The 23319-nt window shown below is 31.3% G+C and overlaps 13 protein-coding genes across 13 annotated transcripts; 7 read left to right on the top strand and 6 right to left on the bottom strand.

Moving 5' to 3' along the window:
- Positions 1–243: 243 nt before the first annotated feature.
- ASCRUDRAFT_77046 (Zn(II)2Cys6 transcription factor domain-containing protein) lies at positions 244–4104 on the bottom strand. The gene is made up of 2 exons (XM_020193707.1): positions 572–4104; positions 244–550 (listed from the first exon to the last, which is right to left on the bottom strand). The coding sequence occupies exons 1-2, from the start codon at positions 3936–3938 to the stop codon at positions 408–410; spliced, it is 3510 nt and encodes a 1169-aa protein (XP_020046008.1). The 5' UTR covers positions 3939–4104; the 3' UTR covers positions 244–407.
- Positions 4105–6341: 2237 nt separating this feature from the next.
- Positions 6342–6551, top strand: ASCRUDRAFT_81970 (uncharacterized protein; the record flags this gene model as incomplete). The annotated part of the gene is made up of 1 exon (XM_020194684.1): positions 6342–6551. The coding sequence occupies one exon, from the start codon at positions 6342–6344 to the stop codon at positions 6549–6551; it is 210 nt and encodes a 69-aa protein (XP_020046007.1).
- Positions 6552–9493: 2942 nt separating this feature from the next.
- On the top strand, positions 9494–10057 carry ASCRUDRAFT_71635 (uncharacterized protein; the record flags this gene model as incomplete). Its single annotated transcript, XM_020191970.1, has 1 exon — positions 9494–10057. The coding sequence occupies one exon, from the start codon at positions 9494–9496 to the stop codon at positions 10055–10057; it is 564 nt and encodes a 187-aa protein (XP_020046006.1).
- Positions 10058–10393: 336 nt separating this feature from the next.
- On the top strand, positions 10394–11373 carry ASCRUDRAFT_77042 (uncharacterized protein; the record flags this gene model as incomplete). Its single annotated transcript, XM_020193706.1, has 1 exon — positions 10394–11373. A coding segment is annotated over exon 1 (710 nt), but the record flags the coding sequence as incomplete, so codon positions are not given.
- A 28-nt stretch (positions 11374–11401) lies between these two features.
- ASCRUDRAFT_14725 (uncharacterized protein) lies at positions 11402–12449 on the top strand (the record flags this gene model as incomplete). Its single annotated transcript, XM_020189246.1, has 1 exon — positions 11402–12449. The coding sequence occupies exon 1, from the start codon at positions 11436–11438 to the stop codon at positions 12447–12449; it is 1014 nt and encodes a 337-aa protein (XP_020046004.1). The 5' UTR covers positions 11402–11435.
- Positions 12450–12590: 141 nt separating this feature from the next.
- On the bottom strand, positions 12591–13547 carry ASCRUDRAFT_77041 (spermine synthase; the record flags this gene model as incomplete). Its single annotated transcript, XM_020193705.1, has 1 exon — positions 12591–13547. One exon carries the CDS (start codon positions 13545–13547, stop codon positions 12591–12593), a length of 957 nt encoding a protein of 318 aa, XP_020046003.1.
- Positions 13548–13974: 427 nt separating this feature from the next.
- On the top strand, positions 13975–15339 carry ASCRUDRAFT_81966 (concanavalin A-like lectin/glucanase; the record flags this gene model as incomplete). The annotated part of the gene is made up of 1 exon (XM_020194683.1): positions 13975–15339. One exon carries the CDS (start codon positions 13975–13977, stop codon positions 15337–15339), a length of 1365 nt encoding a protein of 454 aa, XP_020046002.1.
- Positions 15340–15599: 260 nt separating this feature from the next.
- ASCRUDRAFT_24304 (PR-1-like protein) lies at positions 15600–16019 on the bottom strand (the record flags this gene model as incomplete). The annotated part of the gene is made up of 1 exon (XM_020189844.1): positions 15600–16019. A coding segment is annotated over one exon (420 nt), but the record flags the coding sequence as incomplete, so codon positions are not given.
- A 279-nt stretch (positions 16020–16298) lies between these two features.
- Positions 16299–17318, top strand: ASCRUDRAFT_110809 (uncharacterized protein). The gene has a single exon (XM_020188747.1). The coding sequence runs from the start codon at positions 16446–16448 to the stop codon at positions 17064–17066; it is 621 nt and encodes a 206-aa protein (XP_020046000.1). The 5' UTR covers positions 16299–16445; the 3' UTR covers positions 17067–17318.
- On the bottom strand, positions 17112–18542 carry DFM1 (Dfm1p). Its single transcript, XM_020188745.1, has 2 exons — positions 18369–18542; positions 17112–18304 (listed from the first exon to the last, which is right to left on the bottom strand). Exons 1-2 carry the CDS (start codon positions 18383–18385, stop codon positions 17158–17160), a joined length of 1164 nt encoding a protein of 387 aa, XP_020045999.1. The 5' UTR covers positions 18386–18542; the 3' UTR covers positions 17112–17157.
- On the bottom strand, positions 18401–20175 carry ASCRUDRAFT_110755 (uncharacterized protein). The gene has a single exon (XM_020188746.1). The coding sequence runs from the start codon at positions 19904–19906 to the stop codon at positions 18701–18703; it is 1206 nt and encodes a 401-aa protein (XP_020045998.1). The 5' UTR covers positions 19907–20175; the 3' UTR covers positions 18401–18700.
- ASCRUDRAFT_20885 (TRIAP1/MDM35 family protein) lies at positions 20111–20445 on the bottom strand (the record flags this gene model as incomplete). Its single annotated transcript, XM_020189658.1, has 3 exons — positions 20111–20194; positions 20290–20309; positions 20364–20445. Coding segments are annotated over 3 exons (186 nt in total), but the record flags the coding sequence as incomplete, so codon positions are not given.
- A 322-nt stretch (positions 20446–20767) lies between these two features.
- Positions 20768–22018, top strand: HEK2 (Hek2p; the record flags this gene model as incomplete). The annotated part of the gene is made up of 2 exons (XM_020190753.1): positions 20768–21440; positions 21543–22018. The coding sequence occupies 2 exons, from the start codon at positions 20768–20770 to the stop codon at positions 22016–22018; spliced, it is 1149 nt and encodes a 382-aa protein (XP_020045996.1).
- Positions 22019–23319: the final 1301 nt, after the last annotated feature.

Here is a 23319-nt window from a genome sequence, read left to right as displayed (position 1 = left end):
ACGATTGACATTAATAAAACAAAGTAGCAGATAAAATAAAGAACTGAAATAAACAAAAGTTTGTAATAATGTAACAAATATTTTCATCATCGTGTTTAGATGACAAAAAATTAAAAAATATAATATAAAAGAACAATTATTAAAAAGGAAAAAATTATAAAAGCGTGAGAAAGAATGAAAAAGCAAATAGAATAGAATAGAATAGAATAGAATAGAATAAAGTAGAAGAGGAGAGAAGAGAAGGAAAAAAATTAAACTCGTGTTGATATCTAACCAACAAGGTTTCCTGTTTAAAAGTATTGTCACAAAGAAATTCAAAGCAAAAGTCGTAAAATTCTAAAAATTGAACAATGTCTAATTGCTCTAAGTTGTTGATTATACAAGAAAAAGAAATGAAAGATTAGAATTCAGTTTAGTAAAAATGTAATATTAGACTTTGAATCTTCTTTTTTGTTTAGATCAATATCAGATGGACTTCCAGAACGAGAGTTCCTAGAGGAATTATCTTTTAAATCAGAGGATGTATTAGAAACCGGATGGTTTGAAGTGCTATTATTATTATTATTATTATTATTATTATTATTATTATTATTATTATTATTATTATTATTATTATTATTATTGGTACTATTGTCATTATTATTATTGTTGTTGTTAGTATCACCGTTTTCTATAGTATCATTATTTATATTGTTATTGTTATTGAGATTTATTTTGTTCATGTTATTTATATTATTCAGAACATTTATATTATTTTCATTATTTGTTTGAATGTTGTTGTTTGGTATAATATTGCTATTGTTGTTATTGTAACTAACGTTATTTTTATAACTGTTATTTGCACTAAAATCTTTGCTATTAGGATTGTCACTAATATTTGGGAGATTATTATTAGCATAAGTGTTATTTGCAGAATAATTATTATTTAGAAAGTGATTATGATTAGAAAGATAGCTAATGTTAGGAGAAAAGTTGTGATTTGTAAGGGGTTTTATGTTGGGGAGATAATTAACATTAGGTGGATAATTGCCATAAGGAGGATAATTTCTATTAGGAGGATAATTAATATTCGGTGGATAATTGCCATTTGGAGGATGACCACCATTAGGTGGATAAATATCATAAGCATGATTATTATTTGGATTATAGGGATTGTTTTGGTTAAAAACGTTTGAAGGGATATGACCGTTGTTGTAGCCCGGGAAATTAGCCATAAAGTTTGGATTAGGTGAATGAAGAGGATGAGCTAAAGGAATGGATGGGTCATTAAAATTTGGGCCATATGGAACTTTTTGAAAATTAAAAGGCAAACGCTGTGAAGGAGATAATGGTGGATATGGTTGTAAATGAGGATGTCTATGTCTATGTGGGTGTGAATGTGAGTGTGAGTTAGAATGTGAGTGAGAGTGAGAAGATTGAGGAGAGTGAGGGTGTGTATTTGAATGTGAATATAAATGTGAACGTGAATGTGAATGATAATAATTAAAGTCAGCAATATGATGAGAATCATCATAATTATCCGATGGAAAATTTAAACCGTTTGGAAATTGAGGAGGCAATGTATTTAGTTGCAGAAAGGGTTCGGTAGGATGTCTTGAACTAAGAGGTAGTGCATTAAACGAGTGGTAAGGAAGAGGGTATGCCATAACAATTGGTTTATTGTGTTTCGATTGTTGGTTAGAATTTTTTTCCTTTTTAGAAGAGCGCAATACAAGAGAACGAGCATTTGCAACAAGAGGGAGCTCTTTAAGTTTTGATTTTGTTTGGGCGTTGACTTTTGCTTCAATCTCAGATTTTGACTCTTCAAGGTTGAAATCTTGAGAAAGAACGGTTGAAACAGAGCTGGGAGATCTGCCCTCAGATTCACATTCAGCCTTAAACTGAGATGGAGGTTTTAAAATAGAGGAGCAAAAATAAGGGGGGTTTTGGCTCATTATATGACTTGATGATGAGGATCCATCATCACTAATTGACAAATTACGTTGGTTGTTTTCATGAAAACTATGGTTTGGTGTTGATTTTAGAGAAGATTCTGCTATTTCAAACAGCTTTCTTTTATTCGTATTTTTTTTCTTATTGTCGATTTGTGTGGCAGGAATTTGATTATTTGTTTGAATTTTGTCATTAGATAGTTGCAAAGAATTGGTTTTCTTTTGCTTGGCAGTGGGTGATTGAATGTTAGGGATTTTGTCAATATTAGTGTCTTCGTTACCAGTTGTTTCATTGAAAGATTCTTTGTCAGAGACAACGCTTTGTTCTTCATTATTTGAGGGTGATTGATAGTGATTGTGGGTTGAATCTGAACCTTCTGATGGCGAAAGAGTGATTGGATTTAAAGTTACTGATAAAGAGTTCGAAGGTAAAGGCATTGAATTTGAAAGAGTCTTTTGAAAAGCGATGATTTTTTGATCGTTGAAATTTTTGCTAAAAAGAGATAGATTCAAAGGAGAGATTTTGCCAGACAAGACACCAGAACCAACTTTGATCATTTGCCTAGAAGCTATATTCAAGTCAGAAATTTCTCTTCTGGCAGCCTGAGCTTTTTGGGCAGCCTTTAGAGCTTCTCTTGCGATTGGGTCAAGAGCCAAATAGGCGCATTGTAATTTTGCACGAACACAATTTCCACATTCGGGTAGTTTTTCGTCACATTTGATTCTTCGACATTTGCAGGTAGCACAACCTAAGTGAGAGTTGCGATGCTTCTTTCTTGTGTTTTTTTTGGAAGCGTATCTAGCTTTGGAGTTGTTGCTATTTGCATCATAGTCGTCATCGGCATTGGAAGCAGAACTGTTGGGGCTATTGGGAATATTAAGACCGTTTGGTTCTTGAGAGATGTTTGTGTTTGTATTTGTGTTGGTGTTTGTGTTTGTATTTGCGTTTTTGTTTAGATGTTTGATATTGATGTTGATTTTATTTTTAATGATAATTTGTTTTTTATTGTTGATTGATGAGGTGTTATCGGAAGGATTGTGTATAGATGGGCGGATGATTTTTACATAAGATTTTTGAGAGGTATGAGTTGTTGAATTTGGTTTAGGCTTTATTTCTATATTTTGGAATAGTTTGTTGGTGGAAGTGGAGGAGGGAGATTTCTTTTGGACCAAAGGTAGTAAAGGAACAAGTTTGTTGTTTGGATTTGATTGAAGAATTAAATGTTCGGCATTTGAATTTAGTTTTTGTTTTTTAGTTGGATTGATTGAAAATAAATGGTTACGGTTTCTGTTTCTCTTTCTGATGGAGGAGTTGTTTGTAAAATCATCAGTTTTGCTGAAAAAATAAGGAGGTAAGGGATTTCTTAAGGCTTGGGTGAAAGAGATGATTGATTGGTTGTTTTCCTTTGCATTTTTGATTAGTAAATTTGAAGTTGAATTTTGTCTTGTATTTTTAGTTGAGTTTGAAAAGATGTTAATATTTTCAGTGATGTATTGAGAATAGTTAAATTTTTGATTTTGTTGGAAATTTTGAAATTGCTGTTGAATTTTGGGGATACCTTTGTCAAAGGGAACATAAGGTAATGATTTAAAGATTTTTCTTTCATCGGATGAGTTATTGTCATTATTTGTTTCAGTGATTTTATCTGAATTTGAAGAATCATTTGGAGAATCATTTGATGACTCATTTGATTCAGATAATTCTGGGGTTTTAGATAGTTTAAGAAATTTATTAGATTTATTTAGTTCATTAGATTTATTTGATTTATTTGATATATTTGATATATTTAATTGATTGGACTCATTTGATTCACTTGATTCACTTGATTCAGAGGTTTTATTAATTGTGGTGAGTTGAGTGCACTTAATAGTTTCATGGTTTATTGGCGAAATCTTTTTAGAGTTTTCATTATTGACGTTATTTTCACTTTCAAAATTTTGTATTTCAGGTAACGGCTGAGGAGATGAGGGATTCAGATTCTTCAAATTGGGAGACTGATTTACCATTGTGAAAATAAAGATATGGTAAAAATATAAATGAAATAATGATATTATAACTAATAATAATATCAGAACAATATTAAAATAATAATAAAAGTGGTAAGAATTGAAAATTTAAAAATTGTAAAAATAAAAAAAAATGGAAAAAATTAACAATAATGTACAAAATAAATAATAAAACAGAAAAACAATTTAGTTCAAAAAAAGGATAGAAATTGAGCAAGCGAAGCAGAAAAAAGGGAAAGGAAAAGGTGAAGTTTTTATAAGAAAATTCGTTGAAAGGAAAAAAATAAAATGAAACCTGAATTTTGTTTTGAAGCTTAAAAACTGGCTTTTAGCTTCAAATTGGGACTTTGTTTGGGTGTCTCGGCCGTAGAATGCAGCCCGTGCAGTTCGTTGGAGCGTGCTATGGCTCTACAAGGCTCGTATTTATGTGCAGGCCAATCATAGATTGTGCAGCTCGGACGCTGTCTGCACCGTGATGCAAGCGCTCAGCCAACCATGACCACAGGAAGTGTAGTGTTGTGTTACGAAGCTCGTACTTGAAGCGCGGCGGGCATTTACGAGCACTGTGGGAAATGGATTGCTGGGCTGTCTGGCTTGCTGCCAGGCGGCGCACAGCAATTTGGCCTGTTCTGCTAGTGTTCTGGCATCCGTTCATCGCCAGCCCCAGGCCCAGGCCCAGGCCCAGTTCCAGGCCCAGTTCCAGGCCAATGTTCCTGGCCTGGGATTTCTTTTTGGCTTGCGGTTCCAGCAATCGTGCCCTTGGGAACACCAGCAGCCAAACCAAATAGTGGGATGTTGCTTTCAACCCTCAGAATCTCCATACATGGTTTGGCAAGTTGCTTCTGTCTGGCTGCTACCAGGTCGCCGGCGACCGTACATCAGCGATAAGGAGCATTTCAGTGGTTCATGCTTGCACTTTCTTGAAATTGCATGTCTGCAAACTGCCGAAACTGCACACACACTCAATCTCACAAAAGAAACAATATGAGCCGCACCCGCTGCTCTGAAACTAGCGGAACAATAAAAATAGCAACAATAGTCCTACCAGGTTGTTCCCACCACTCATTTGCTCTTGAGCTAGTATACGGCCTGCAGCGTGGTTGCTGTTGCGCAGAGTTCTAGACTCCCTCAACTCGCCGCTTTCTTGCTGCACGTGCCGCTTATGCCGGCAGTTCACAAGCACACCAATCAGAATCTGAGTTCTGCAGCATTGCTCTTCCTCATCGCTGGCAGCCTACACAATTCCAGTCTGATGGGGCTATTTCTCCCAGTTATTGGCTGCCGGTGGTGCTGCTGAACTTGCCGCGTTCCGACTGTGTCTGGTATTCTAATATTTTCCGTTGTGAGTGGTATATTTCTCCTCCAAATGTCAAATGTCAGACATTTTACTCACCCTGCTATTCATTTCGGCTTCGTATTTTCCTCACCTTGTATGCTATGCAATGCTTCTTCATCATCTTCCAGTACTGCACCAAATAGTTTCAATTCAAATTGTTAGATAATTTAACAAAATTGTTTGTTTGGGCCGGATGGATTGCATCTTCTGTTTGTTTCCAGCGTAGTTTGGTTCCGAACAATTTTTCAGTCAATCTGTTACAATGTAACCTTGAGTTTGAGATTAGTTTGGATTCAATCCCCGTGTCGCGTGCTTGATATGTACTCTTTGCTTAACAAAGTTCTTCAATAATAGAGGAATCATGTTTGGCAACCATTTAGATATGCTTCACCAGTGTCCAAATTGGTTAGAAAACGTTTATTTCTTGAAACGGTTTGCTTTCATTTCAGTTTAATTTGAAATATATTTCTTCCAGTTTGTTTGCAGTTTTGTTTTACTACACGCTGTTTTCCAAACCAAAATCAATTCAAAACTGCAGTATGATTATTCCGGTGCACGTGGCTAAAGAATTGCTTGTCCACCGTTAATACCTGATCAACAGCCTCATCATGAGTATGTGCTATGAGATTTTCCGGACTCAATCTGATTTTCAATTTGGGCAACGGAAATAGAGCCGCACTCTTTGATGGTAATATATATAAAGCAAGCACTTTAGTAAAAAATAACAAACCCAAAAGCCATCTTTATCTTTAATCACTTTAAATTCACACTTCAAATTAATTATAAAAATCTGGATATTTCCAACCCTGGTGCTCAATCCTGCGATGATGATTTCGAAGCATTATCAGCCGATTTCCTGCTTGAAGACCAAAAATTCTTAGAAGATGCTCAAAAAAAAATTTGATTGCACCCTCAACAAATTATTTGGTTTAACTGACTATTTACCAAAGCCAAATGATAATAAAATGATCTAGTCACTGAAGCAAAAATCACCAGGGACAGTTAGAAGGGTAAAGGAAATTAAGCGTTTAAGATAAAGTATCAAAAATTCTAAGTTTTTAGCAAACATGTCCTTACTCTTAAATAAAAAATTTGAAACACTCAGCGATTTATTCTGCTTTCTTTCATTAACTAATCCTAAAATTCAAAATCTAACAATTAATCAATGTGCAGAGATAATCAAACACGATAAAAATCTGTTGCGTGCATTAAGAATAAAACGCATAATAGAAAAGTATTTGATTGGCAAATACAAAACACCGAATTCTGCTGCTTAGGTGGTGAAAATTATTTTGGAAATTTTGTTTCGAAATGTAAATTTGATATATAGTTTATATATTATTTATCAAACTTGATGAAAATCGATTTATTTATACTTCAATTTAAATGTAGGTCTGAAAAATTGAACATATTTAAATCTTAAATAGTACGACAAAAGGTATTGTTTTGGTTTTTTAGAATTGAATTTTTATTTCCCATAAGTATATATAAGTAAACACTCAGTACGTATTATGAACTAGGCACTGTATATATTTTGTAGGCATTTTATGCTGTAAAAATGGGCACTGATGAGTCATTTTATTAACCAAAAAGTATAGTAACAATAATCCATTGATTAACAAGGAAAATATTATGAAGATGTGCTATCAAGAGTCCGAAAAATTTGACTTTTTTAAATATATAAAAAGTTTTTTTGTTTAAAATATATAATAATATTATGAAAAATTATATTCAGAATTATAGAATTGATAAATGATATATATTTCAGAAAGATGTCTCACCGGCGTATTAGCTGTAAAATATTAATACAAAGGGGGCTGGATATAGAATTCACACATAATAATCAGCATTTGAAATATTGTAAAATATAACAATATAATTAATTCTAAACAAATTACTTTTGATAAAAACAAAAGAATTATAGAAATCAGGTTCAATTATGTTGAAAAAAGCACTTAGATAAAATGAGCAAACAATTACTCGATCAAATTGAAGAGATTTTTAATTATTCATATCAAAATAGCTTATTCCATGATGATTTGAAATCTAATAATATATTGATTAACAATATAGATGAAATTGAAATAACAAATTGTAAGAGGAAATGTATCACCCAAATACAATCCAAATAGGATACATGATAAACAAGCTAATTGGATATGTTTAAAACTAGTTAAAAAGCGATTCAATGTCCTTAAAGAGCTTACAAAAAACTATTAAAACCAATTTGATAATCACGTTTGGTTTTTATTTAAATAGTATGTTTTTTTCACATTTAATTGATTTCACTTCAGGCATATATATTGCATTTAATTTAGTTGTTTTTGGCTTTGAACCTTTCTTTGAATTTTGATTTGATTTGATTTTTTGTTCCATTTTGGTGTAAATACATTACTACTCCTATTATGACTGCCATTGCCTTTATTGTTGCGCAATATATAGATCAAATTTAGTTTCTTTAAGTTCATTTTAAACCTAAGTGTTTATTCGTTAATGCATTGATAGAGTTGAAATGTTTCTGTTGAAATGTTCTTAATTCATGTTCATTTTCTAGTACTATATTTTTTTATTTTGTTTTTCCATTCAATTTATGACTATTATTGTGCTTTTCATACTTCAAAAATAAAATTTATTGAGAGCATATTTTGGAAACTTTACTGCTTGAAGCATTTCAAATTGTTGAAGGTTTTAACCTCCTTTTAAAATTAAATTTTTTAGCAAGCATTATTCTAGTGATTTCCATCAAATGAATTTGGTTAAGGTATTCTATTGTGACTCTTATTTTTTGTTCTCTTAATGTGTTGGGTTTTAAATTGCATTTCAAACCGCCATTCAAGATTTTGTGTTGTAAATCATTCAAAATACTAACTCGTCGTATTACACAATTGAATATTATACTATTTGTTTATTTGGATTGTTGTTTTTAGGTTAATTTAAATTTTTCAATTGATAAGTTAAATTTTTTTGGTTTGCAACCATCGATGCTTCCAATCAGTTCATCGAAATAACTCGGATCTAAGTCATCTTTCTCAACTGTGATCCTAAATTTCATTCCTAGTGTTGAAGAATAATCTCAAACTATTTGAAAGATTTTATGATTTGTGAATTATAATTGATTATAGCGACATACGACGAATGTTACTAAACTCAATCAAATATTTAATGATTATAGCAAAAATACAGCATGGTGTCTTACTGCATTCGCAACCAGATTTCAGTAATTTCTGAATTGATCAAATACCAAGCATATAGACAACTCCAAACCCTTCATGACAGATTCCCCAGTGAGTATCCAGACAGGAGAAACATCGCTGGATTTCAACAACAAGAAGTGGGCTGTAAAGCAACTGAACTACTGGACTGACGTACTGAGCATTTGGTCAGTTTCTGAAAAGCAACCTTTGTCACATTTCTGATCCTTATGCCACCATATATCTGACGTTGATTATATCTGCTTTTCTCGAGACTTTGCTAGTTTGGTCGACACTCCTTGGATCTATTTTGCAAGTATTTCCAGAAGAAACTTGAAGAGATCAATCCCCTTTTGATTAAGACGAATTAGGAATCACAAACTGGAGATACTTGAGCTACAACTCTTGAACGGAAAATCAATAAAAGTAACTAAACTAATGAAATTTCTTGAATTGGATGCGACATTGGTGCTTTCCTTTCATGAATTGATCCACATTGCCTAATAATTCCAGCTTCTTATTTGATGGGTAAGAAAGAAGAAATGGACAATCAGAGTAGCATATATATAAAAGCTCTAACATTAATTTACTTTTTGGCTTATCTTCAATTCATCGAGATTCTATCAGTTAATGCTTGAAATGTATCATGGAAAAAGTGCAGCTCAGTCAGGACTGTATTCTTGATAGATTATCTCACTTTTTTGTATTTTGTGGGGTTGTCTTGACAGTATATAACAGTGCCATGTCAAAACCAATCCAAAACCAAAAACCAGTGCAAATAAATTCATGGAGGGCTATAGTCCAAGGTAATAGATACATATTCCAGCTTAGAATCAAAAGGCTGAGGACTGATTACAACAAAGAAAGAGTCCATTTTTATAGCGGAGGCTTCACCGATTGGTTTTATTTGAAAGGAGACCAGTTGGTATGAATACTAATATAAAAACAGAATTAGGCTCCTAAAAAAGAGAAGCTACAAAACTATTAATCACTCTCAAAAACTGTTTATTAATTTGAAATATTTAGAAATGGATGCATGTTTTTATTTTGAATCACCCGATAATGTTCCAAGGGCAAGGCCATCTGGGAGAGCCATAAGTTTGGGCTGTAGAAAACTAAAGCCTGTAACAGTTTTGGTGTTGGATACTAGTAAGAGTGGTGAATATATAGTGACTATTGATCTCTATAAAGATGGTGTAATATGTAACAGAAACTTAATTGGAGATGATTCCATTGGAGTAAAAGGTCTATATGATACTGATTACTTTTACAAATATAAGTTCTGTTTTCGGAACATTGCAATTACAAATACTGGAAACTATCAATTGCATTTCTGTCTCTACAGAACGATAATTGTACAACACTTCCTGAAATTTCCTGAGATCAGTTACAATTATACTGGCATAAGGTTAGTGACAGAACCATTTGAAATTAAGCAAATACAAGCTAATGCAAGAGACCTGGATGATGAAAATGAAGAGTATGCTTTAGGTATTGTTGCTTTTGAACACAGACCAGAGGAATTCATTGATTTGTCAAGATTTTACTTAAAAACCGTATATGAGAGGCCTGCACTCTACCAGTGTGTTTAATGGGTATTTGTTACTGTTCAACTGTCTGTTTTCTTTTTTTTTGTTGGCTTTGTATCTTTCTTCTATCAGCTCCCTATCAGCTCCTAATTCACTTCACACCTCCTTTTTTGCAAAAATCCGTAAGATCATGGAAAAAAAACAGTTTCTTGGTATCTCAAGTGCGGAGAGCACGTGGTATACCTGCTACTGTGCTGCTATTAAGCGCAATTTGTGTTGTCTTTAACTGACTTTGACGCCGCAGCAACCATTGATACACGTGCTTATCTGTATATATAGAATGATATCTAAATGCGTCAGCACACTGATCCATTTCATAAAAATGGATGTGTTTTTTGTTTTTTTCTTATCTTCTTATATAAATACATTTCATTTTTTCTTTTTCTAAATCGGTTACTTATTCATAAAATCCTGTTTTAACTAAGCATTTTCAAAAAAATGGAAGTACGTTCCAAAAGTGTGTCCCATGTAACTCAAAAATTCGAATTTGCGCCTTCAGTTAGAAAAATATCATTCAATTTTGATACCTACAATTTTGATACCGTCAAGTTATCTGATGTTGATACTTCTCAAAATACTTTTCAGGATATATCTGCAGATGTTTCCTATAAATTGGAAATTTTTCAATTTCCCATCGGTGGCATTCCATCAGGTAAGAAACGAAAGTTGAAAGGAGGGTTTAAAATTAGGTTAATGACAAATATGCATAATACTCCAGAAATAACCTATATTTTAAACCTTCAAATCCTATCACTAGATGGTGAAGCAATTATCCATCCGGCTCTGGATCTTGATTATATAAATGGCAAAACAATTGCTAAAGGCTTCTATGAATCCACTGATAAGACTAAGTTTTCCAGTTACTTGTTTGATTTTTCAAATATAGGTTTAAAACATGTTGGAATATATGTTTTTAGGCTCAGTTTATATAAAGATATTCAACTCGATAAAGTTAACGAAGCATTCAAGCTAATATATCTAGGTGAGTTTATTGATTCTCCAGAACTATTAATTGGCAGCTCCAAAAGAATACCTCGAACTCAAGATGTTCCTGAATTAGTTTATTCTCCCATTGATGTCTCCACCATCGATAGTAATAGTTCTTCACCTACTCCCATGCCTTGTGGTGACTTGGTTACAATAACTGAATAATTTAACTATATACAATTGTATCCTCATATTTATAGTATTATTTATATCATTATTTATATCATTTAGCGTAGAATAACATTTGACTTTTATTTAAGTTTTTTCTCCGTTTGATCATTTCGTTTCTTGAAAAGTCATTTCCATCGATAGCAATAAATAGATAACCCAGCTACCAGATGTTTTCTAATTGCATTTTTATTTTCCTTAAATTTTATGATATTTTATAAATATAATGGATTTTGAGAATCAATTTTACTATCACTTGAATGTAATACAGCACTCAAAGGAAGCAAGACAATCAGGAACTTCTTCAAAGAGGCTTTTAAGCCCATCAACAATTATAATTTTAAACACTAATGATATATTACATAACTTGGTGTCCAATTATATAATGATCGCAACATTATATGATTTCAATAAAAACCTTTTAGAACCATTTGAAAATTTGATTGGAACAAAAATCTTAATTGGAGTTTTTAATCCAATCGATAATAACTATGTTTTCGAATTTAAAGATTTAGCTATTAAAAATAGCGGAAAATTTAAATTACATTTTGAGTTATTAAAGATAAATTTAATTAATAATATTAATACTAATAATAATATTAATGATACGCAAAGACCAAATAATTTTTTGAATACAGTTGAAAGCGATGAAATTATTATATATACAACTAGAAATTATTATAAAAGAAAAAAAATTAAAACAATCAATGAAAATATATCAGTTTCAGAACATGATTCAAACAAAGAAAAAAAATTAAAAAGAAAATTTAATGATCACAAAAATAATAGTGATATTGAAAATAATAAAAATGATGATATCAATGATACTAGCTATACAAATGATAATAATAACAATAACAATAATAATAACAATAATAATAATAATAACAATAATAATAATAATAATAATAATCATTGTAGTAATGAGATTTATGATATCAATATTATTGATAATTTAAATAATTCAAATAATATGGATCTTCACTTTAATGACATTAACAATATTAATGAAATAAAGAATTATAATGTTGACTATTTTTCCAATGAATTTTTCAATAATTTAAATGAAATCAATTCATTATTTGGATTGAAAGATGAAAATAATCAAAACCAAAATCAAAATCAAAATCAAAATAATGAAATTGATCAAAACAATGGAATTAATCATGATAAAACTAAATTAAATGAAGTAAAAGACAGTTATGAAGGAAAAAGCTTTTCCGAATTTCTTAATTTTTAAACATGTATATCTTAGAAAGAATATTTTGTATGTAAAAAAAGATGCAATATATATCATTACTCTATATCTCTATTCTATTATCTTATCAGTTTATTACCATATCAAAACATTATTATAATACTACATCATGATGCTATAATACTATTTTTCATTGTAATTGACCTTATTATTATCATCATTGTCATTATTTTCTAAGTAGTTTGAAGCCCAATTAGGCAAAACAAAAGAAGCAGTGTGCAAATCACTATTGTAGTACTTGAATAAACTTAATTCGTCAGAAGGTGGTAATTTTCTTAAAGGAACCTTTAAATTAAAATTTTTATCTTTGGAACAGATCAATAAACCCAATTGACCACTTGTATAAGTTGGAACACAAGTATAAGAAAATTCAACATTTGGAAAAACCTTCAAGGCAATTTTTTTCAAATTTTTAATAAATTTGAAATTTAACCAGAAATTTTCACTTGTTTGAGAAATTACAATACCGTTTTTATTCAAGGCATTGTATAATAAATTAAAATAATTTTCTTTAAAAAATTCTTGAGCAGGGCCTTCGGGATCGCTTGAATCAGTTATTATGACATCAAATTTATTGGATTCATTTAAAAATGAGGAATTTTTCAAGTATTTAAAGCCATCATCTAAAATGACTTTAACCTTTGGGGAATTGAAACTTGATGCCATATTTGGAAGAAATTTTTTAGATAACTCAATGACTAGTTCATCGATTTCAACCAAAATAGCTTGTTGAACAGACTGGTGCTTGATTACTTCTCGCAAAACACCACCATCACCTCCACCAATAACAAGAACTTTTTTGGGGTTTGGGTGAGAGAATAAAGGCAAATGAGTAATCATTTCTTGATACGAGAATTCATCTCTTTCAGATACTTGGATAATACCATCGAGAACTAAAACATTGCCATAAGTTTCACTTTGAAATACCAAAACGTCTTGAAATTGTGTCTTTTCATAATGCAAAATTTTTTTAATTTTCAACTGTAGAGCCTGTCCAGGAAAATGAAGATCTGACTGTTCTCTAAACCAGCCATTTTCAATCAAAGAATGCGAAAAATTATCCAAATCAAAAGGAGACATGGCAGCAAAACAACAAAAACTTTATTGGGTAGCAAAAGCAGCAAAAGCAGCAGAGGTAACAACCTGAATAATAGATTTTTTCGGTTTGGCGGTAGAGCAGCTGTGGACCAATGCGGTGATGCCCGATGCAAAGTGCCTGCAAAAGCAGAGACCATTGGAACGGAAACAGAATAATCCACAGGAGCGGGCCAAATGCATTTAAGGCTTCTCAACGTATATAATTGCGGTATACTGCATTGAATGTCATGTATCAAAACTACCACGCTGGTGGTTTCTGAAAAGGCGCAGATGCATCCACCACAGTGGATACCTAATTATTTTTACTCCGACAAAGGCCGTTTTTGAAACAGCACACTAACTCCAGCAAAGATTTACGTTTAGTTTGAAATTGGTTAAGACTTGAACTCATTTAGTGCTGTCATTATCAATGAAATACTCGGTTGTGTTGTGGTTTTTAGTTGGTTTCGTTCGTCTTATTATTTGCCATTCAACTGATGACGAAAAGCCTTCATTGGAGTTATCACTCCCAGACTTGGTAACGATTAATGATGGTGATTATCTATCAAATTGGAATTTCAAAGGCAATGCCATCATCAATACTGGCCAAGTAATTTTGACGCCTACAATCTCCGATTATTATCATGATGAAACTAATGAAAATGATTATAAAAACTTGAAAAATGTCTTTGGTTCTATTTGGTCTAAACATAATATAATTTCTGATTCTTGGTCGATTAAATTAACTTTGAGATCGAAAGGTGTGGTTGGTTCGTCAGATGGAGGTGGAATAATATTACATTTACTTAATCAAGATAATAAGAACAATGAAAATAATCAAAATAACGACAACTCGTTATATGGTGGACCATCGAAATTTGATGGTTTAGCAATAGTTATTGATTCAAATGGCCCATTATCTTCATCATTAAGAGGTTATTTTAATGATGATTCAAAAAAATTCAATCCGTTTAATTTGGAATTTTTCAATCAAGAATTTGGTTCCTGTTTAATTGCTTATCAAGATAGCCAAGTTCCGGTTACAATCAAGTTATCTTATTATAGTAACAATCAATTTAATAAAAATTTTTTAAAACTATCCATTGATAATAAAATTTGTTTTAAATTAACAAATTTAATCAATCTTAAAAACAATAACGGATATAAAATAGGAATTTCGGCCAACAACGGTCTCTTGGGCAAAGAATCATTTGAAATCTTGAAATTGAAAACTTATGATAATATTTTAAATGAGGAATTGGGCGAGTTTGGTGTATTAGAATCCCAGCCAAAAATTATAACAAAGTTATTTGATAATGATCAGGAAGAAATTAAAATTTATACGCCAGATCAAGGTAAAACCAATGAACAAAATAGAAATTTAAATAAAGATGTTCAGATATTAATGAGTGATAATTATAACGATATTTTAAGGCGATTTGATTCATTAAATGAAAAATTGGTCTATTTAGAAAATAATTATATTAATAATTTAAATAATATTAAAAGTTCAATTAACAAATTATCAGATCAAGTGGATGAAATATCAACAACACAAGATAAATCAGTTTTAAAACAATTACAAACTTTAGTTTATTATGAAGAGGAAAAAAAAATTGATAAAGAATTGTTTAAAAAGAAAACTTTTCAAAAAGTCAAAAATGATAAAAATGATAATCATGAGTTTTTCACTACCATCAAATTCTTTATTTGGTTGTTGTTAATTTTAACACTAATTTTATCTGTTTTCATTTACAAATTAAGGACAGATATTAAACATTCAAAATTGTTGTAAAAACAATCCGAAATTATTGTAAAAACAATCCGAAATTATAAATAACCGGATGAATTATAAAACAAACAAACAATAAAAGGTAAAAAAAATAAAAAAGTACATCAAAAAAACAACAACCAAAAAACAAACAAACAATAAACAAACAAACAAACCGGGAACAATCATTACAATTTATACATAACTGTATATAATTTTATACAATACTATATTTAAATTAGGGGTGGGACATTCTCGGTATAACTTGAACCACCGATTAATCTTAAATTACCTCTTGGATAATAGTTGCAAGTATAGTAGATATAATTTGGACATTGCTTGTAGGCACAACCCAACTGAGTTGAATCTTTCCATATCAACTGGGTGAAATGGCCAATGGGTCTGTCTGGGTCTGAGTTTTGCAATAGCGTTCCATCGTCATACTGATCTATTCTATCGTATTGGAAATCATCGATCTCGTTATACCAGGCATCAACAACCAACGATGAGTTTCTGAAGCCAGCAGCCAAGTTCTCGCCATAGCCAGAGGAGGTGGAGTGAACCAACTCCAAATTGTCAGGACAGGTGTAGTTATCAGCGTAGCTCTGAGCAAATTCATACACTGTCTGGTTCCATACTAGGTCTGGCACGTCCTGGTGCAACCGTCGCTTCTGGTTGTGAGCATCAATCATCTCTTTTGAGAAATCATCCAAGCTGAGATAGTTTGTGAAATAAGAGGGGTTCAATAGATTCAAGGCAGAATCAAGGTAGACCAATGGCGACACAGCAGCAATGGAGCGAAAGCTCAAGAGAAAGACAAACAAGAGCTGGATCATCTGCAAAACAAGTGAGTGTCGAGTGGTGGACGAAGAACAACACAAAGAAGGTGCACCAACAGTTTATATATGGAGAGCATCGTGGTGCTGGATTGCTTGCCATTATTAATCATTAATAATTGTGAACAGTGAGTAGTGGGTCTTTCGCTGTGATTGGAGCTTGGCTTAGGGAGCTTAGTCGATAATGGCTATGCGAAGGGAGAACTGAAAGTTGTTGGTGCATCGTTTTGTGGTCCTTCTGGTGCTGGAGTCTGTTTTGTTTGCTGCTCGATCTCACTCCAGTGGATATATAACATGGGTTGGGCCCTGACCAACGCTTTTGTTGTTTTGAGACCATCAGCTTTCGCAATGAGGTGTTTTTTTGCCTCTTTCTTCTTTCTCATCCTCTCGAGCTCATCTTCTGGCTTTCTTGTTAAAAGGGACCAGTTGGAATTCAACAGCTCTCGATACGATACGTGTGTTGAGCATCAGGATGTGTGCAGCCAGGCCAATACTACAATAACCAGCGAATGTTCAAATTCAAGCGAGTTACTGGATTTGGTGGCCAACAACAACAGCACCGATAATAGCACGCTTGTGGATATTGGCTACGGGTTGTTGGACTGTTTATGTGATTTGAGCAACGACGAGTTTTGGATCAATGTTTATGGGTGTTACAGATGCGAGACAAATAATTCAATCGGCCAAGTCGAAGCTTTTAAAAGTATATATTGTGATGCTGTAGATGATTACGAGACAAGAACTGGGACTGCAAGTGGAGTTAGTACTGCTAGCACCAGTGGTAGCACAAGCAGAAACACTGAAAGCAATACAGATCGTGACAGTACTGATAGCAGCGAGGGAATTGGTAACAAAATCAATATTAACATTAACAATTCGCTAATTATGATGATCCTATGTAATTTACTTTTATAAAGCAAGAACTATTTCCCTATTCATTTACTTATATTTACCTATGCTTTCTTATATTTACCTATGCTTTCTTATATATGTTATTTGAGAATATCTAATCTCCTAATCTATGGCCTTTGCCTTTGAATAAATGATTTGAATTGGATTTTGGCTTGTACTTAATGGAAGATGAGGTGGCAATAAATCTAGAATTCGACTTTGAATTTGAATTAAAATTAGAACCCGAATTAGAAAAAGAGGAAGAAGTATTGGACAAATCACCTAGCCTATAACCATTCCTGCTATTATTGGTAATATTGTTATTAAAGCGATTATTGTTAATGAATATATAATTGGATAGTTTTATTAGCCAGTTTGGCGCTGTAATTCTGCCATTATCTTGATAGGTATTAGTATTAAGATTTAAAGTATTGTTGACTGTATGAACATTATTTAATCTGAAATCGCCATTATTACTATTATTATTACTATTACTATTATTATTATTATTATTATTATTATTATTATTATTGCTATTGCTATTGCTATTAGTATTGGTATTATTAGTATTGTTATTATCAATATTATTTATACTATTTGTATTTGGATTTGAATTTGGATTTGGGTTTATATTTGGATTTTTATTATTACTAGTATTGTGATATGAATTTGTTTGATTGAATTTATTATATAAATAATAATAAACTGGACCAAGATTTTTATTTTCCAAACAATTATAAACATAGCCACCAATTTGACCCCATAACGTTGCCCAAAATCCAGGAAACCCATTCAATAAAAGAGAAAAACTTAGTGAAGCCAATGGTAACAATTCACCCTTTATTGGAATAAATAAATAACTAACTCTTGCATTTTTGTTATATCTTGACCATGTATAGATAAAAGTCCCCAATAGAGCACTGAGTAAGGCAACCTCATCAGTCAATATAGTTGAAAACAATAATATCGGAGTTGTTAAAATGAGATAATATAAATAGTCTAAAGTCACCAATTGAAATTTATTTTCCTCAAGACTTCTACCATAGCTATAAACCATATATATGGTCAATAATTGTTCAAAGGGCAAGCCAGATGCAATGAAGAAAGCAGTAAAAGGGCGCCAAATTTGATAGTTATTAAACACATAATACCAGTAACATAAAAAATTTCTTTCATATATGATATTTAATGAAGATAAACCTTTGAATAATAAAGGACCAAGTAAAAACACTCTTGTTATTGGAGGTATAGAAGACAAGAACCTAATTAAATGTTAGTATATAGTAAAAACCAGACAAGAAGAAACAAAGCAAAAACATAACATACTGACGAATCTCGGACATAACTGATTGCAAGTATGGTTGTTATTTAGGAAGTCGAAGAATATAAGTTATATTGCCTAACAAACCAATAAATTATTAAACACTCTTGCAAATATCAGTCAAAATCTGAAAATATGAGCATCAAAAATTAAAACAGTTTCTGGACTGGAATCGAACACGCGCGCTTTTCGTCAACAACTACAAGCAGGGTGTTCGGCGACCACTTTGAAAGCAAATAATGCACACCCCCGCAGATACACGCATGTTTTCGGGACCCCGATTAGGGCTCTGGTTTGAATATGTGCGTATCTTTAGGGTGTACTAGAGGATTGATATTTATTCATTGCTGATTCGTTTTTTTTTTGCAGATTTAATCAAATTGTTCCATCTTTTATTTAGTTTTAAATTTTCAGTTAATAGATTAGAATTGTTGAACTTGATAAGATTCAATTCGTTTTTACAGTTTTTCAAATTTACAGTGAGTGCTAAATTTTCATTTTTTAAAATTTTAATTTGGTAGTTTAATGAGTTGATTTTTGAGATTAGTTTGTTGATATTTGGATCATTATTATTTTCATTATTTTCATTATTTTCATTATTATCATTATTATCATTATTATCCTTTTCATTATGATTAATCTCATTACTGTTACTTTTATTATCTAAATTTACAACAGATTGATTGTTATTTAAATCTGACAATAGATTATTAATTAAAATGTTAAATTGGCCCGACAAATTTTTTTGATTTAATATAATTAAATCATCATTATCCAAGTTTTTTAAATCATTTAAATTTAGTTTTTGAAATTGATTATTTAAATAATTTAGACTTAGTTTCAATGATTTATTTTCAAATATTAATTCTTCTTTTGATTTATTATTTAATAGGTTTGAATTGAAAATTGGAGAATCGAATTCATTGTCATCAGAATTGTTAATCGAGTTATTATTTTGGATATTTTTAACGGATTGAATATTGATTGAATTTTTATTTATTAACGAGTGAATATTTTTATTGAAATTTTTCAATAATAGTATGTTTTTATTAATTAAAGATTGATCAGCGATATTATTATTATTATTATTATTATTATTATTATTATTATTATTATTATTATTATTATTATTATTACTATTTAAATCTTTCGAGTCTTTTGGGCCATCTGGATCATTTGAATTATTTGGATTATTTGAATCATTTGAGTCATTTGAATATTTTGAACTTTTTGAGCTTTTGAGATTTTTAACGTTTTTAACGTTTTTATTCAGGTTTTTATTTATAATCTGATAATGTTTAAATAATTCCAAATGTTTTTTTTCATGTTCGTTTATTAATATAGTGATAATTTTAATTATAGAATCATTATCAGTATTGTTTTTGTGGGTATCATCTAACTTATTTTGATGATTTAAATTTAATAGAATATTCTTAAATTCATTTGCCGCCTTTTTATGATAGTCGCTTGATTTCAAATAGTCTTGAAGAGAGCCATAGTAATCAGCATTTTGGGAATATTCATAGGCTTTTATTAGAGACATTTTGGACACAGAAAATATGGACTACAGGTTGCTTTTAACTAGATCAAATATATACAGAAAGACAAGCAAGCAAGGTGAATCAAGCTAGATATGAAACAAAGGATTACCCTACTTGCCATCAGCAGAAGAAGCAGAATCATCAGAAGCAGCAGAGGAAGATGCTGTTGCAGAATCTGTAGCGCCAAAAGCCTCGCTGGAGGCTGGGGCAGGAATTATGTTCTTCTTGACCAACTGAGCATCGACACAGAGTTTGTAGGCGTACCAAAGGGTTTGGCACTCGTTTTCAATCTGGGGCAAGATAGACGTTAGTAGTTGAAACAGACAGAAGAAGCAAATCAAGAAGCAAAACAGAACCAAGGACAAAGAACCCACAATCAACATACGCTTTCACCTTTCAAGAATTCTGAGGAGTGTTAGTGGTGAACAAAGAACAGCAGAGAGAGCAGACCATACATACTGTCGTACCACTGGTTGAAGCAGGCATCATAGGCGTCCTTCTTCAGAACACACTCAGAGGCAAAGCTAGGAACGTTACCCATGGTTGAGAAGCAGAAGCAGCAGAAGAAGCAGAAGAAGCAGAAGCAGCAGAAGAAGCAGAAGAAGCAGAAGAAGCAGAAAAGCCCGGCGCTAAACGCATTATATCGCTCGCCCAACCCGGCAGGCACGTGTCCAGCATTTTCCACTTTTCTCTGCCAGCAACACCTCTTCTTGTTTGCAGCGCTTTCTCTGCTTCTGCTTCCTGTGCTTCTTCTTCCTGTGTTTCCTGTGCTATTCCTTCTTGCTGCTTCCTCTTCCTGCTTGCCTTGCTCCTTTCCTGTTTCCCTTTCTCCTTCTTGTCGCCTTCTCCCAATGGATTCAGACATGCAAATCGATGCCGCCGTTTTGGCTTCTATGATCTCCTTCAGAATTCTCATCACCTTCAAAGAAGCTGGAATCATAATTGGCACCAGAGGCGAATGTGTCGAAAACATTAGAACAAAAACAAATGTCAAAGCTGGTATCTCCAAGTTGGTTCCTGGCTCAATTGATCGGATTTTGACCATATCTGGTCAAGTCAATAATGTTTGTGATTCCTTGCAATTGTTTGCCCAAGCTTTATTAGACTCTCAAGACAATTCCATAAATTCAACTGCTAAATCTTTTTCTTCAGGTAGTAATAACAATTATTTTCCAATTAAGCCTCTTTGTCCCCAACCAAATCCAAAGGGCTCAATAACTCTTCGATTAATGATTCCTCATTCTCAAATGGGCTCATTAATCGGTAAACAAGGTCTTCGAATTAAAGAATTGCAAAAAAAATTTTCAATCTTAACAATTGCCTCAAAGGATTTTCTACCAAATTCTACTGAAAGAGTCGTTGAAATCCAAGGTACTCCTCAAAATATTAATCTTGCTTGTCAATTAATCTCAAAACACTTAATTGCTGATTGGCATAATGCAACTGGTACTCTATATTATATTCCACACTCAAGACCTCATAATAACAATTATGCTCACAATAATCATAACAACCATAATAGTCATAACTATAATGGTCATTATAATAATAATAACAACAACAATAACAATAATCATACTCATAATAACATTAATAATAACAGCAATATCAACAACTCAGATATATACGATTCCTCAGTTTCAAACCAGTCTGCTTCAAATTCTTCTTCATCTTCTGACTCAACTATAACCCAAACTATTGAATTTCCCTCCGATATAGTTGGCTGTTTAATAGGTAAAAAGGGTATTAAAATAAAAGAAATTAGAAATAAATCAAACTGTGTCATAAATATTGCAGAAAAGGATTCAAAATCAAATCAAAGATTATTCAAATTAATAGGAAATCAATATAATATTGATAAAGCCTTATCCCTATTATACACTCAAATTGAAAAAGAAAAAGCAAGAAGAAACATCAATAATGAAAACAACAATAACGACACTTTAGAAATTAACGAAAATATCAATCTTGAAATTGATCATGACAATTATGATGATAATAATAAAATTTCAACCAATAGTAACATTCCAGATACAAGCAACATTTTAAATGATATTGACACTTCTGATAGTTTTATTAACAATTCATCAAAGCTCACAATTAATGATAATTAATCTTTTCTTTTTTTTGTCTGCTATTTTCTATCCTTTATCTTTTGACCAATCTCATTCTTAATATTTTATTCTTTATCTTTATATCTATTTTTATTCCTTTTCTTCCTTTTATTATTTTTATTCTTTTTCTTACCCCCATTTAAATTGTTATTAAAACTTTCAATAAAAAACTATAAAATAAAATAAAAAAATAAAAAAATAAACTTTTTTCTTATGAATAATTTACTCACAACTAAACTATTTTTTTTTTTTCATATAGGACCCATTATATTGATGTTTAGTTTTATTACAATAAATTTTTTGCGTCCTTTTAATTCTTATTTCTCTGTAAATTGTTATTGTTTACTTGGTAAATGTGAATATAATATTGAAAAAATATACAAAACTAAACAAATTAATTATATAAAACATAACAAATTAATTATATCGAACAAAACAAATTAAATATATCAAACAAAACAAATCAAGTGTACAAAAAAAATTTCCAAAAAAAAACAAGATAAAACATAAAAAACATAAAAAACAAAAATCATAAAAAAACAAAAAAAACAAAATATAAAAAATATAAAAAATATAAAAAATATAAAAAATATAAAAAATATAAAAAATATAAAAAACAATAAATACATATTCTTATTTTCTTCATCGAAGAGAACTTAATCTGTTAAAACTAGAACTCTGAGACATTTTATTCCTCACCTTGTTTGATGTGCTATGATATGATGAAACAATTCTTCTGTTACGTTTTGATGATAAATCCTCATTTTCATTTTGATTGTTATTTTCATTATTATTAGTAACGGTATTGGTATTGTTGTTACCATGATAACTACCATGGTAACTGTTATTCTCATTATCATTAAAATTAATATTGCTTGCAGATAATAAACGACTTTTGGAGTAATTCCTTGTAATAGATGGTTTACGATGTCTCGAATTCTCTCCAGTATTATTTTCAATTAATTTTTTTTGCTCGTCAAACTTTTTTAGATCATCAAACTCAATCCCCTCTTTGCTTCTATGAATCAAGTATCTCAATGAATTAAACCATATATTATGACGCAATCTCGACGGACATGTAATTCTGATTTGCTTATTTGAAGAATAAACAATTATACTTTTATGATATAATCCTGGGGGTAGTGGATTATTATCTTCAATACTTTCAACCCCGATTATAGCAGCAGCTCTTGTTTTATTATTTGATGGATCTCCATAAACAGGATTATCTTCAGACCAGTATAGTGTTAGTGTATAAGGATGAATCCAGAAGTATCTTTCATGTCGATTCTCAGAAATGA

This window comes from Ascoidea rubescens, assembly GCF_001661345.1.
Source record: "Ascoidea rubescens DSM 1968 unplaced genomic scaffold ASCRUscaffold_11, whole genome shotgun sequence".
Lineage (NCBI taxonomy): Eukaryota > Fungi > Ascomycota > Saccharomycetes > Ascoideales > Ascoideaceae > Ascoidea > Ascoidea rubescens.
Note: the sequence above shows the minus strand (reverse complement) of the source record. Positions and strands in the feature narration are given on the sequence as shown.

Bases quoted from the DNA above. Each gene is read 5' to 3' on its own strand.
- ASCRUDRAFT_77046 (XM_020193707.1), bottom strand. From the start codon at position 3,938: ATGGTAAATCAGTCTCCCAATTTGAAGAATCTGAATCCCTCATCTCCT.
- ASCRUDRAFT_110809 (XM_020188747.1), top strand. From the start codon at position 16,446: ATGGGTTGGGCCCTGACCAACGCTTTTGTTGTTTTGAGACCATCAGCT.
- ASCRUDRAFT_110755 (XM_020188746.1), bottom strand. From the start codon at position 19,906: ATGTCTCTAATAAAAGCCTATGAATATTCCCAAAATGCTGATTACTAT.